Below are 15,404 nucleotides of genomic sequence, written 5' to 3' on the forward strand. Positions count from 1 at the left end.
ATATTTTATTGGATCATTTATTTTATCTTTTAATGGATTAAAGTGGATAGATAGCTCAAAGAACTGAAGAAAGAAGAGAAGGCGAACCAGTTCAAGCTATACATTTAGCTTGATTGTTGTCACGGACCATCCAATGAAAAGTAGATAACCTTAGATTGGTGGAAAATGAATTTTAGTATTGCTTTCCTAGTTAAGGAAATAAATTATATTTTAGCAATATTAATTTATTTAAAAATACAACAAATGAAGATATGCTATGTGCTCACATCACTGAAATCAGCAGCTGATGTTAAACTTTCCTAACAGTGTCTACAAGGTAAATAGATGATTTAGTCCTAGCCTGTTTTCTAAATACTCTTTGAATATTATTATTATAACACAAACATATCCCAGCCTTGTGGAAAAATCTAAGTCTGTCACACTTGCAATAAACAAGTGGTGTACAGACAACCTTCTAGACTTAAATGTAAATAAAAGTAAAATGGTATACTTTACACGCAATAAGAACTAGTCAGATGATCTGCTGGTAAAAATCAATGACCAATCAATTGAGCATGTGACAGAATGCAAATTTCTAGGTATTTCTCTATGTGCAAATATTTCTTGGGATACTCATGTAAAAGCCCTTCAAGACAAGCTAAGTTCAACTTGCTACTTATTAAGACACCTGTATGAAACTACAAGTAAAACTGTACTACTCAATTTGTACTATGGGGAAATTTATTCAAATATAACCTACAGTATAATATTATGGGGATCAGCTGCTATTTCTCAAACCATCTTTAAAATGCAAAAGAAAGCTATTAGAATCATCACCAGGAAACCTCACAATGCTCCACCTCACTCACAATGCTCCATCAAGGCCTATTTTCCGTGAATTAAATTTCCTACCACTCCCATGCATATACATTATGTTTTTAATTCTATATATAAAAAATAACATTGGCAACTATTCTCTTAACTCTGCCTATCATCATCATTACACCAAAGGCAGGAATGACTTCCATTATGGGAATATAAGAACTAGAGCATTGAAATTAGGACCCAATGAAATGGGTATCAGATTATATAACAAACTACCCAAAAGTATCAAGGATACAAAGGGAATTGCTGCATTCAGGCATAAATTAAAAGGATATCTACAGCACAATATGTTCTACTCGGTTGACGAATATCTCAACAATATTCTCAACCAGTAAGTTCATACTTTTAGTTTCTAGCAATGGTCATGGTCTGATTCATGTTAATGATCAATGATTTTTCTGAATTTGATATTGCATGTGCATGTTACAGCCAATGTTAATGGGTTTGTACCAAACATTTATGTAACTATGAGCATCATTTCTTTTATGTATCTTAACTGAGCCTGTGTCTTTGCTCCTCTTTGACGTGCCTTATATCATGTACATACACCACCCACCTGGTATTTTTGTATTGTGATATCTGGGCAAATAAAAAGTAATAATAATAATAATTATCCCACCTGGATATGGTCATTACGGGGGTGTCCATCATAAGGGAAGCTCAGCAGAGGCAGCGACTTCTCTCTTGGGGCAGCCTATTTCCAATAGCTATACCCTATCACATATGATGTTGAAAATAATTTTCAATATTGTACCATTTAGTTTCCTTGAATGGCTGGCCTGTGTGGGCAGTGAGGAGGAAGGAAACTGCCCACTTGTCTAGTGGGCCATTCCACACATTCTGGGTGAATACTATATTCATTAATAGCACCGTAAATGTCTTTAAAAACAAGGTCATTAATTACTAATGATTTTGAAGCTGCCTGAAACTGAAGTAGATTTGGCTGGATTTGGTTTGAAATTTGAATAACCTTGCCGTCCAACTGAGCCAAATAAATGCTTAATAACATTCTGATTGAGCAGCCTTAGCTCAAGATGTGTAAACCCTGCATTTTTCAGATCACCCCACTACCTTCTAGCTGCCCCCAGCATGGATAGACAACCACCCTGACATGGTGGTCTAAAAAACTGTGTTTGACTTTTCCTCTCAAACTGCCAGCCATCAATTTCAGTAATGATTATTCTCCAGGATTTTAAATGGAGTTCCTCCCATAACTGACATATCAGCCCAAGCATGCCTGAAGGTTCAGCTGGCCTACCATTAAAGTTACAAAACAGTTTATTTTCAAAATCAACAAAGTGGACAGTATGGATTGCTGCTGTACATAAGCACCAAAAACAGAATTGATTCCATTATAAGGATATTTACATAAACTGCACACAAAATTGAATTTGAACTCCAAAAAATGTATAAATGAATAAACATCAAAAGGTGATGACTAAGATAAAGCATACAAGGCAACTTAGCTTACCATTCGCCACTAGGCCACTAATGATTGCTGCAACTGAATAGCTTGCTGTGCATCGGTAGACATTCTCATTCTTATGTAACCTATTGGGTTCAGATGCTCTCCTGTTACTTATTGAGATGACTGTACAAAGCCTGAATTCAGCCTAATGTATGTGAACTTGTAATGTGCCCCCAGTGAGCACTGCATCTTTTATTAATTTAGCATAAGTCTGAGAACACCAAATTTTGGCCTTTACAATGGGCTATTAACAATCATAACAATGGGCAATGACAAACTCTCAAGCCATAGGTGGAGAAAGCCCACCCAGGCAGGAATTTAACCCATGACCTTTGGGTTGGCAGACGAGGACGTTACCCTACCACCACCGGGGTCAGCAAATCTCACTATTCTCATTGTTCAGAGAAACATTGGCACTGTTTCTGATAAATTCCATGGGCACTTCAATAGATGAAAAGAGTCATAGAAAGTATAACATTTCTTTCCATAGTAAATGAATTCAGGTATTTTTTTGGTCACATCAAGAAGTTTTAAGGCATGCAAAATTTTTGTACCCAGGTCACATACTGTGGCTACTACCAGCGGTCCTCAACAATCACATGAAGAGAGCACAGTTTTTACTGTGTCCAATGGAAAGAAGCCATTCCCCATTGGGAGAAATAGTGTGCCACAGGCTGCTTCAATTGTTGGCGTAATCCTTGTAGAATCAAAACCAGGGTATGGTTAGCTACTTTACCTATCCTACAAGTCTCAAAGTCTTAATAACCAGCAATTGGTCTGTTTATTCTTTAAACCACAGTTGCTCTCTGAGTGGTATTTCCTCAAATGACAGAGTGCAAAACCAATCAATATGTTCCATGTGGTTAATGTGCTTTCTCAATGAGAAGAATATTTGTGAGTTAATTCAAACCTAGAAATGAATTCTATTTACCATTTGAGTTGATATCTTTTTACTTTGTAGGTGGGATATAGGCGCTCCAGGTGAATATATGTCTTCAGTGACTTCTTGTACATTGATGCAACAATTATCTTCTCCTGTTCAGTCCATCACCTACCCTCGGGAAATTTTTGCCACTAAGGATGTTGGTAGCAATAAACTGGGCTAGTACGTCTACTGACTTCACAGTACTATTGTCCTAGTCACCCAAGGTTTGCATGGCAATTTTTGCATTTTTTTTCGTCATATCGCTCAAAGTTCTTTGCTGCTGCTAATAAAGAGAGAAAAAGTATTTTTATCATATATGGATGTTCATATGTTTTTCATAGGTTTTATTTTATGCTTACATCATATTTCACCATTTACAAATTCAGACACTGTATTAATATTTTTTAGTTAGAAATTTTTCGTTTGTCTTTTAATTGTGTTACATCTCTTATGTCTTAGTATGTCTGTGGCAATTTATTATACAAGTTTAGTCCCATTGACTTTAGTCTTAGGCTTGCAGCTTTGGTTCAATTATATTTGATATGCAGGTTTTACTGGGCTCTAGTATGGTGACTGTGGTAGTGAGAATTTGCACGGATAATAGTCTACCGGTGCCAAACTGGGACTGTAAGGGGGTTGGGGAATCGTCGCGATGCCTTTGCAGAAGGTCTTCTAAAGCAGATACACGACTCTACTTTTGGTCGTCCGTCAAGACCTTAGGAAAGATGTAGTGCAGATCTTTCTTATCGCCAAAATTTCTGTGATTATGGTGTGCACTGTCATCTTATCAATGCCAATACCATCTGTGATCATGGGGACACTTAACCGATGGTCTAAATTCAGCACTTATCGCAAGCGTCAGGAAAAAATTGTTACCGATACTTTTTATACCAACCTTGTAAGTACTGTGTTTCTTCCATTTCCAAAATTTACTCTTAGATTTCTGCAATGTACCTATATGAACTATTATTTAAAAAAATATATGAATAGCTAAACAGGAATCGCCTCACGAAATTTAATATTTATTCATGAACCTACAGATAAGTATAATTTTAGGTGTAAACAAGGGTATTTTATAATGATACACATTAAGATAATATGTTTCGCGAATGTGGATGTGCACGATATTTTATTAGTAATGCCATCACGGCAGTAAATCAGTGGCCCGTTTCTCAAAGTCGATTTACAAGTCTGTTGAAAATAGCCTTAAATGTCTTCAAATGCAAATTATATATACTATAGGCAAGTAATAAGTGACATTTGTTACCATCGGCGGAATTCGTAAGCGTAATTTACAATTACCTAATAGCTGACTCGTAACTTTGAAAAACTGACCTCAGGATTTTTTTTAGAGAATTCTTCCTAATAACATCTTTCACAGCATAATTATAGTGAAGATTAAGATCTAATTACCATACCTTTATACCATGCAATACAATTCCTTATATACGGCTCTACGAGAGCTGAGAAAAACTTAAAATTTTCATAGGACTCACTGATGCATGATAGTTCCTCCCTAAACCGTGCACTTTAATTTCTATAGCTATGGCAGAAACATTGTGATGTGGGCCAACAAATAATAAGGTAGCAATAAAAATCGACCTCAAATTAAAGTACAAAAATTCGGCTGGCTACATTTTACACACTCGAAAACGCATGAAAGTGACATTTGTATGCCGTCATTCTCGCGGTCATGTTATTAAAACATGGATGATGTGATATCTTAGCGAATGCAATGACACCGACTTTCAAGTGGCGATTCTGAAAACCTAAAACGCTCAACGTAATCGACCTATTTCAGTGTCCGGGAGAATAGGTCAGGTTTGGACACGATACTGATAAAAATGGATACTGAACACCGAAACATTATCACGGCAAATTTAAAAACACTTGTCGATAGAACTGATCTCAATACACTTATTCCTAAGTTAATTGAAAAGGGAGTATTTACAGCTATAATGGTAGAGCCTTATCAGGTAGATATATTTTCGATATTTAAGTAGTTGAAGTCAACTCCCTTTTGAGGAAATGTCATGATGATAAGTATTAGTTGTTATTTTCCACAGAATTTATTGTGTCCTAAGCGTCTAATTCTGGAAAAACATACCTAAAATGACGTATCTCCATTTAAACGCTCAGTTGGCCATAAATGTTGTGGAATGTTACATCTAACTTTTATTGTCATCAAGTTGTCGATGATCAATGATTGTGAAGTGGGGAGAGACTATAAGTGGGATTTGAAATACTTGAATTATAAGTGAGCGCTTTGTGCACTTTTTTTTACAGAAGCGCTGTTGCATATCTTCGCGGAGAGAATTGTTTTTGGATATCCAAACTCGAGGTCCAAAAGCATTCCAGAATCTTGTATCAGCATTGAATGATACAGGATATAGAGACCTGGCCGTTCTTCTGGACCCAGAAAGTGAAATGGTTTCCCATCCACCTAACCAAAATACGTGTGTACAAGTTACTCCGTTTTTGCAGTTAGCAAGACTGACGCAAGATATGTTAATGATTCTCGATTTTACCTGTCCAGGACCCATCCTTATATTTTGCCACAATATATTACCCAAGAGTCGCCAAACGCAGTTCAGAGCATTAGAGACGTCGCTTCTCAACATCCAAATGTTAAAGTTAATTTAAGTACTCGCCCACAGCCGGTTGTGGTTCGGAAAGCTGAAACTCCGACGAGAAGTTCACCTCAGCACAAAACGATGGTGAGTGATTAATTTCCTTATTTTTATTAGTGTACGGCCAAATCTAGCCAACCGAATAACAAATAATTGCATGGTATTTCAGATCTATCGAATGCTGTCAAGACCAAAAGGATATGCTTTGATAATAAACATAAAAAAATACATTAATGACATTAAGGGAGAAAGAAATGGTGCTGAAGTGGACGAAGAGAATCTTCACAAACTTTTTGAGGGACTAGGCTATGATGTCACAATCCATGCTGATTTGTGTGGTCTTGTATGTTTTCTATGAAGCATCTTGCTACAATGTTTATTTCTCTACTATTTGGTGTCAATAATAGATAGCACTTCATTGTTTCAGGACATGAAAAATATCCTGGAAAATTTTTCTACTGACAAGAAACATAAGGACGTCGATTCTTGTGTTTTGGTTATTTCGTGCCACGGTGAACGAATTGATGGAGAAACTCATTTTATTGCATCAGATGGGAAGCCTCTCTCTATGACATATGTTCTTAATCTATTTACAAATGAAAAATGTATCCACTTGCGCAATAAACCAAAAATATTTCTGTTTCAAGCATGCAGGTATGTGGAGTTTTGACTAATGTGGGTAGTGGGATCCCTGTTGAAGGTTTAGAAATTTGGATTGTGCGTAATTCCGGATTTTGCTGACTAATTTGAATTTTAATTTTAAAAAATAATGCAATATTTGGCAGTGTGCAATTGCAGAAATGAGTAATCTTACCATTTTATACAAATAATGTGGTAACCTTGTGCATACAGGATTTTTCGATTGAATTTTATCATATTGCACTCATTCTACCCTCGGAAAAGCCATGGATCACGTATTGCAACATTCTTGGAACCCTCCTATTGGAGCAAAACATACTGCTATTGTTTCATACATTTCTAATCTCTTTCTGAACCTACACTAATCATCCCCTATCTAATCATCAGCCTTCTTTCCATCCTCTAATTGGTTATCCTTGTACCACAACAACGTTTTGCAAAATGAAATTTTTATTTTATAGCCCTCATATATGGCTGCCTTTCCCATTTTTTGGAATGGAACTAAAACTGATCTGGTCAAAATCCTCCGGTTGAATTCCTGCTTCATAAATGCTACCAATTAGTTCATAAAAACTGCCTTCCAGGCTCGTAAACCCTTAAGTAATACTGCAGGAATATTATCTTCCCTTACTACCTTATTTGATTAAAATTCCCATAATTCCAATTTCTAACTTATCATCAAGTATGCTTGGGCCCAAAATTCCTCTTGTCTCTTTTGAATTCTCGGTTCAAATAATTTTTTGTCATATCCCCTTTTCCTTCCTACTTCTGGATGGTTTTTTCACTTCTCAGTACAGTGTACCCATTTCTCCTTTCCTTTGTCAACTCTTATTATCCCAGCAATACGTTTTCAACCATTCATTTCACCTTATCAGTTTCTCAACTGAGTTTATTATTTATTTACTCTTTTATCTACGCACAAAAGATATGCATGAAAACATTCATTATGAAATAAGTATATTGTGATAATACAGTGTGGAAGGAATTAATTTATTATTATTAGTTTGGCTTAAAATATCTCCCCCAACTACATGGTTGTCATTAACCATCAGTTCACATATTTAAAATCATTAATTGTTTTTAGGCTGTACAAATATTTAAAGGAAATTTGTACAATAAAGAAAGAGTTAATGCCAAGCTGGTAAATTAAGAAAATGCCACTATTTTAATTCTCTCTTTTCTCTTGTTGAATTTTTATCAATGCCAATTCTATCATTAATCAATTTATTTAATAAAAATGGGAAGAATAAATTTGAGTTAATTTGTATGCTATTTTGTTGCAGAGGGTTTGAAAAGAATTATATTCAAAGGAATCGAACAGCATTGGATGGACAACCTTATTGCGTTCCACTGCGTAAATATTCTGATATGCTGATTGCAAATGCAACTGTAGACGGTGTGTAAAACATTGTTCTATTGAATTTTTGCTCATTTTGATAATTGATTGTAGAGAAAAAATAGTAAATGTTTTGTGAATTTTTCAGGGCATGAATCCCATAGAGACTGTTTTCATGGCACCTGGTACATTCAAGCTGTGTGCGAGGTTTTTATGGATCATGCATGGGATACTGAAATTATGGAGATGCTTAAAAAGGTATGTACATGCTTTTGCTCATATTACATTTACTTTAAATGTGCCCTTTTTGAGCTAAAAGAGGTGAAGGTGGATTTAAAATATTTTATATTTGTCATAATATTTCAAAACAAGTGGCGTTATTGCCATGAAGGAGTTCTGTATTAACAGCATCTACTGGAACTTCATAGCATTATACAACTTTCTTTAAATTTGGAGAACCATATTTATTTAGATTTGATGGTTTATACCTGCAAAACTGCTGAAAATTTCGTAATTATTACTAGAGACAAAAAGTTTTCAATATTTTCTTTGTAAAATGGTTGAAAAAACATGAGATTGAATCGATAATTGCAATACTGTAATGACTTTGCGAACCAAGCTTTATCCTCAGCTGGCAACATTGCCCTGAAATTAAAACTTTGCATTATGGTCTCTGGCCAAAAAATCACTGTGTGCTATTGTGGTGCCTTTTCAGCACATTAGCGGATGACTCCATTAAAAGTTAATGTTGCGGCATCTCCCGCAGTTTCTTTGTGCTTTTTGTTCCTTGAGTTGTTGCCCACCCTGGGCATTGATCATTTGTGTGACCATTTTTAGCCAAAGTAAGAATGAGTCAAAGGTGAACTATGGATAAAACCATAAAAACAGTAATCAACCCCAAGGTCGGTTAGGTAGCTAATGGTAGAGTTCACTCAGTACTGAGCCCGATGGCATGTGAAATTCATACATCAGGGTAGGGGCTTCAGTTCCTTTCCCTGTGCCGGTTATGGTTTCCCAGGAAAATTTGGTACCCAAAAAATCTTGCTTGGAGCTTGGGTGGAGCTGAAGGTGCCCTGAGAGGCTTGCCTGGAAATTGAACCCGAGCCCTCCAACGCTCTACCTCTGGACTACTACAACCCCCTGAAGTATGGATAGTATAATTATATCTGTGATGCTTAAACTTTTAAATTTATTTGTCCTCCTATTAACTTGAACTCTGCTTTTAAATATTTTTCTGAAATACCAAGAGAGTTCAAAGTATGTATGACAAAATATATATTAACAGCGTGGGTTGCGTTAGTCTAGGTGTAGAGTGTTGGACTACTGACTGGAGGGCCCTTGTTGGGAGCTTTATCACAAAAGTGTGTTACAAATTAAAAAAAGACACATCATGTGGAGGTACTTCTTTCCGCTCAGACTACTTGGAGCAAACTGGTAACTGGCTGTGTTGCAAGGGCAGACCTCCCACCACATTTCCTGACCGGTGTTACCATGCTGCCATGGATAGCCATGCCACAATAACATATTTTCATAACAAACCATTTATATATTTATATTCTTTGTGAATGCTTCTGTGGTGTGATGTTGCTGAAGATCCAAATTTTCCAGGATTTCCTCCATGCCTGTCTATGTTGCTGGGAAAGTAGTTTCACTGGTGAAACTTTTCCTAGCAACATGGGTGGTGGAAGTGTACAAGGTTTGTATAAAAAATATCAGTAATTATGATGGTTGCGATGATTCCCCAATCTCCTTATAGTCCCAACTTGGCACCAGCAGACTATTTCCTATTTTCAAAAGTGAAATCCTCCCTCAAAGGACACCACCATGTGCCATCATAGAAGCTTGCATGTGTACCCTTAGGCCCTTCCAGAATCCCCCTACAAGGGAGCATGCAAGTCGTGGGAAATCTGCTGGCAAAAGTGTGTTGATACTCAAGGGTGATACTTCAAAGAATTTGAGGCATTGTGGTAATAACTGAATTTAATCTATTTTTCCCATACTTTTTATACAAACCGTGTATATCCTGGAAGGCTTGAGTATTCAACATGTATAAAATATATAGGTATGTTTGTGCTAGTTCAAAATGAAATCTTTCGTGTGTGCATTTTTGATATTTCCTATTTTTATTCATTCAATGCACAAGGGTTGCTTTTTATATTTTGAGCCTAAAAATGAAAAGATAGTAATTTATATTTGAAAATGGCAATATTGTTTTTCGAAGTATTCTCCATGATTATCAATACACTTTTGCATGAGCTCGAACCAATTTTCATAACACTTTTTCCACTTTGAGTAAGGTACCTCAAAAACATGGTTTTTGAATGCATCAACGGCTTCCTCAGGTGCCGAAAAACGTTGGCTGCACAAATTTTTACTTGATAAACAGGAATAAAAAGAAATCATTTGGTGATAAATCAGGGCTGTATGGAGGATGACCCATCAATTCTACTTTTTGGCCAGTCAGTAGTAGGTAGGTCAGTAATAGTTAGTTGTTTCAGCTGATGTGGGAGAGCTTGCATTGTTACGATGAAGAATGATCCTTCGTTGCCGCTTTTTTTCCGTATTTCACCAAGTACTTCTGGCAAACAAATGCTCAAGTACCATTCAAAATTCATGGTTCTACGTTGCTCTGACGGTACCGTTCTCACATGTCCAGTTCTTCCGAAGAAACAGGCGATCATTTGCTTCGATGTGCTTTGTGCATGGATCACTTTTGTCAGATTTGGCTCATCTTGGAAGACCCATACAATGGATTGTTGTTTTGTTTTGGGCTCATAGGCATTGATTCAAGGTTCATCACCTGTGTAGATGTTACACACAGTTTTTGATGCACCAAGATTGTATTTGTTGAGCATTTCTTTGCACCAATTGACACGAGCATCTTTTTGAGCTTTTGTCAAATTATGCGATATCCAATGCGAACAAATTTTTTTCACGGCTAAATGTACATTCAACATCTCAGTGATGCTCTTCTTGCATCATATGTCAATCCCTAAGGATGCCTCAATCTCACGATAAGCCACATGACCATCTTCCTTTGCTAGTTCTTGCACAGCATCAGTGTTTTATGGCATAACAACTGATTTTGGACGACCTTTACGACTTTCGTTTGGCTAAGGAGAAAGTGTTGTTTCATCAAGACAATGTACCAGCTCACAAATCCGTTATTGCAATGGCCAAAATTCATGAATTTTAGTTTGAATTGCTACCTCATGCAATCTATTCGCCAGATTTAGCCCCCTCGGATTATTTTCTGTTTGCAAACTTGAAAAAATGGATCGGTGGTCAAAGATTTTTCAAACCTTGAAGAAGTTATGTTGGTAGTTAATGGCTATTTTGAGGAGCAAGACAGTTCTTATTATAAAAAGGGTTTCAAACTTATTGAACATCACTGGGAAAAGTGTATAGAGCTGAAAGACGATTATTTTGAAAAGTAAATATATTTTTTCCAACATTTTTGCGGTTTCTTTGTTGGGTCGGGTACTTCTGGGATTACCCTCATAATCATTATGAGGGTGGGCTTAGGTTCCATGGCGAAATTTTATCATGTAAATTTATTGTGATTCCCTTTGTTACAGGTGGATGAAAAGTTGGAGAAACTGATATCAGAGTCTGGAACCATGCAGACCACATCCTTTGAAAATAGAGGATTCAAAACATTTTACTTTAACCCGGGTGTTTATAATGATGGTAGAAAAGATTGACCCTGAGTGTGTTTTTTATCAAATGAAAAAAATTCTAATATTTGTGCTAAAACTTTTACTGAAACTGCTGAAGTTATAGCTTATTATTCCATTTTTGCTGAACTTCATGCCACATGATCCTTGTAAAACAATTTTCTCTATTGATAGCCATACATTTTGATAGACATTTTTATCTTTTTTTAAGATGTGAGGTTTGTGGGACGAAAGGAGGATTTAATTTTGATCTACATACCATGATTTCTCTGGATGGAAATTTTGAGAGAAATATATGAAAATATATTATTATTATTTCTATTCTACCATTTAGGGTAGATTTTCAATGGACACAGCCTATACAACAGGACAACTACAAATTTCTTTGCCTCTCTTTACAAAACACATGTGATATCTTACATTATAATAAGCTCCTCTTTGATTATACAGAATTCCTCCCTCCCTTCATTAAGTTCAACATTCCTATCCTATTCCTGCCCCTTCCATGCATGCCTAGCATTCTACTCTCTATCACTGTCTTCAACCACCTATCACTCCATTCTATTTATATTTTCTGCTCTACATTCATTATCGAACTACCTAGCCAATTCAATATCAAATGTATTCTTAAAATTTATGAAACAAACAAATACATCCTGATTCAATTCTATATTCCTTTCTAATAGTGACCACATTGCTGCTGTCATCGGGTGTCTCTCTCCCTTATCTAAACTCATTCTGATCATCCCCCATTTGCCCTACTCTTCATTCTCTTTTTGATGATCCAAAGTAGCACTTTAGCTGCAGGTGAAATCGAACTATTGTTCTCTAGTTGTTACATATGGCTGCTTTTTATTTGGAATAAGAATAATACATCTGACTAAATCTTCTGGTCAAATTCCTTTCTCGTGAATGCTACAAATTAGTCCATAAAAATTCTTCCTTCCACATTCTCCTAAACTTTTAAGCGGTAGTTCCATGGGAATATTACCCACTTCAATGACCTAATGTGATTTCAAGTCTCTATATATTTCCCTATAAGCTCTATATATTTCAAATTTCCTGGCATATCTTTGATATTTTTAATGGATTTTGCCATCTTCCGTCTTGAAAGTGCCTTCACTTTTCTGTATTGCACATCAGTTGCACTCTTTCTTTCTAAACTTTCCATATCCTTGCATTTTTCCTTCCGCCATCCTTCTTCCAATCTGTTTACTTTCTCAGGTTTTCATTTAACCCTTTATACTTTATTCTACCAATCTCTGTGTTAGCATTCTTTTATTTCTTCTCTTATTTCTGATCTTCTAATTCATATTCCATAGTTTTTAAAATTTTGTTTGCTGCTTTGGATATCCCTCTTTTGTGATGTTCCCATTTTTCTTCTGTTCTCCCAGCTCCCATTCCTCACTGATGATTTTCACTACAACCTGCTGATAATACTGCCTTATCATTCTGGTTAAAGGTTCTACATTCCATTTTCTAAACTGTCTTCCGTAATTTATCCTTTTGAATATGATGTTAAACTTCATAATACTAAATTATGGTCTGTAATAAAGAACTTCATCTGCTCCCAGGAAACTGCAAATCAATCACGGGGTTAAATATGTATATATGTACATAAAAATTTTATTTTGGAGGATGGTTCAATTCTCAGAATATACAAGAAGAATGCAGAAGATCAACTAAATGTTTCAGAAAAGGCAAATGTATTAGTTGCCATTGAATTTTTGTATGGCTAGAAACCTTTTTCATGTGTGAAGTAAATTGGCTGTGTATCCATGTTACTATAAATCTGAAAGCTAGAGAAACAGGTATTAACATTTTTATAGCCTTATTATTGAGAATTTTGTTTGATTAATCATCCTTTGTATAGAATGTACATAAAAATACGTATTATTGTACAGTCATGCATGTACATTCTTTAGTTTTTATGATATTGAGTGTGATCATCTTATGCAGAACACAATCATACCATGTTAGCCCATTTCATACTTTTGAGTTATTTCTAATGAAGCGAAGCAAAGTGTATGGCATAAGGGAAATGAGACCTGTGTAACTTGCATTATTCATCTGGTTTGTGATTTTCCAAATATATACAAATTTTTCCCTAATTTCCATGGCTCAAGCATTTTGACATGCCATTTTTTTTATTACTTTTCAATATGACTGCATAAGATTTTTTTTTTTAATTTTGAGCAGGAAACAAGGATTTGGTGTCCCCTTTTTCAATATTTCTTAACGTTGACGAAGAAAATATATTAGTACTGCATAAAAGTCTCACTAATTCATACTGTTGACAAAAATCATTCTTGTTTCTTTTCATTTGACTGCCTTTATACATTTTTCATGAATGCTTATATTTTGACATCCTTGAGGCAACATTTTATGAATTTAATTAACATGTAACACGCTTAAATGTCTTTGAAGTTTGTCTTTGTTTATCATCTTTCAGCATGTTTTCCATAAAAAGCATATTGTGATGTTTTAGAGATGTTATTCTAATTGAGAGGTATGTGCAGTCTATGAACTATCATCATGCTTCCTGCCATGTAGGAATGGCATTAAGCCATGAACTTGGATATTCATGTTGTCACGTATACAAAGTAGACTGCCATTAGGCTTGAGGTGGTGCTACATCAAGCATGCACAGTGGTTCTAATTCATCATTTTCACCATACTAATATTTATGTATATATATATATATATATATATATATATATATATATATATATATATATATATATATATACACATACATACATATATATATATATATACATACATACATACATATACACACATATACATATATATGTATATACTGATATATTACCTATTAGTGTCATGGATTAAGTTCAATAACTGCTGCCTGTTGGCCAGCTATGACAAGTTTGGGTACTGTCTCATAATTTGTCATCACGGTTTGTAATCCCACAGTCTTTCTTGAATAACATTTTGGGTATTTAGTGCATTGTTTTGCTATTTTTGTTTGTTTGAAAAGCTTGTTAAAATAGAAGTTTCATGTCACCAAAACAAAAGTGAATGCATATAGAATGTTTAACAATTGAATGGATTAGGTGTTTGCATCCCAGTTGGTATGTATAACCCTCTGAAGGGGTCAATATGGTTGTATCACAAAGTGATTCATGCCTGTGATGCTTGGTGAATTCAAGAGTGTGACCACTTTGAATGCAAATCCTTTGGATGTACTCTAGTTCCCTGTTTTGTAGAACTTCATATAACTTTAATTTCAATCCCGACTTCCTAGTCACAGGCCAATGAACATAAACATAACTGAAATGTACAGTATCTGCTCCATTGCTAGTTGCTATACAAAGTATTATGTATTAATAACGGGTAGCATAAATAAGCCAAGAACATTAACTTTTCTATGTACTTTTATTGTGCATTTGTGTTTACTCAAATATTTGTGATAAGGTGCTGAAAATTCCAAATAATTATGTGAGTCAATGTCAATGAGTGAATAGAATGGTTTGAGGCATCACCTTGTGGAAGCGATTCTTATCGAAAAAGCAAATCATTTGTTCTCCCTCATACATTTTACTATGCGTGACCTAGGTTTCGACTTACTAGGTCACCCTAATGATCACTATGATGATAAAGTCACCCAGCCTGATGATGACTTTGTAAGTCTAAACCTAGGTCGGCATAATAAAATGTGTGTGGAAGAACAAAGTATTTTCTTTTCCGATGTGTGAGTCGAAATTATTTAATGAGCTGCTATTCAGCCATGTGTGTTTTTTGCCTATCAATGTGTTTCCCGTCCAGATATCTCAAATGTCTTGGAGACATTCGTTTAACTCTTTTGAGATATTACCAAAGTGTCTTTGAGAGGTTTCTATGT

The 15,404-nt window shown here is 35.4% G+C and overlaps 1 protein-coding gene across 1 annotated transcript; it reads left to right on the plus strand.

Annotated features, from left to right (window-relative positions):
* Positions 1–5,057: 5,057 nt before the first annotated feature.
* Dronc (Death regulator Nedd2-like caspase) lies at positions 5,058–14,206 on the plus strand. Its single transcript, XM_071583314.1, has 8 exons — positions 5,058–5,233; positions 5,544–5,713; positions 5,794–5,974; positions 6,057–6,230; positions 6,315–6,541; positions 7,810–7,922; positions 8,011–8,120; positions 11,441–14,206. The coding sequence occupies exons 1-8, from the start codon at positions 5,102–5,104 to the stop codon at positions 11,564–11,566; spliced, it is 1,233 nt and encodes a 410-aa protein (XP_071439415.1). The 5' UTR covers positions 5,058–5,101; the 3' UTR covers positions 11,567–14,206.
* Positions 14,207–15,404: the final 1,198 nt, after the last annotated feature.

The sequence above is a fragment of the Hetaerina americana genome, unplaced genomic scaffold (genome assembly GCF_022747635.1).
Source record: "Hetaerina americana unplaced genomic scaffold, ioHetAmer1.1.p SCAF_1, whole genome shotgun sequence".
Classification (NCBI taxonomy): Eukaryota; Metazoa; Arthropoda; class Insecta; order Odonata; family Calopterygidae; genus Hetaerina; species Hetaerina americana.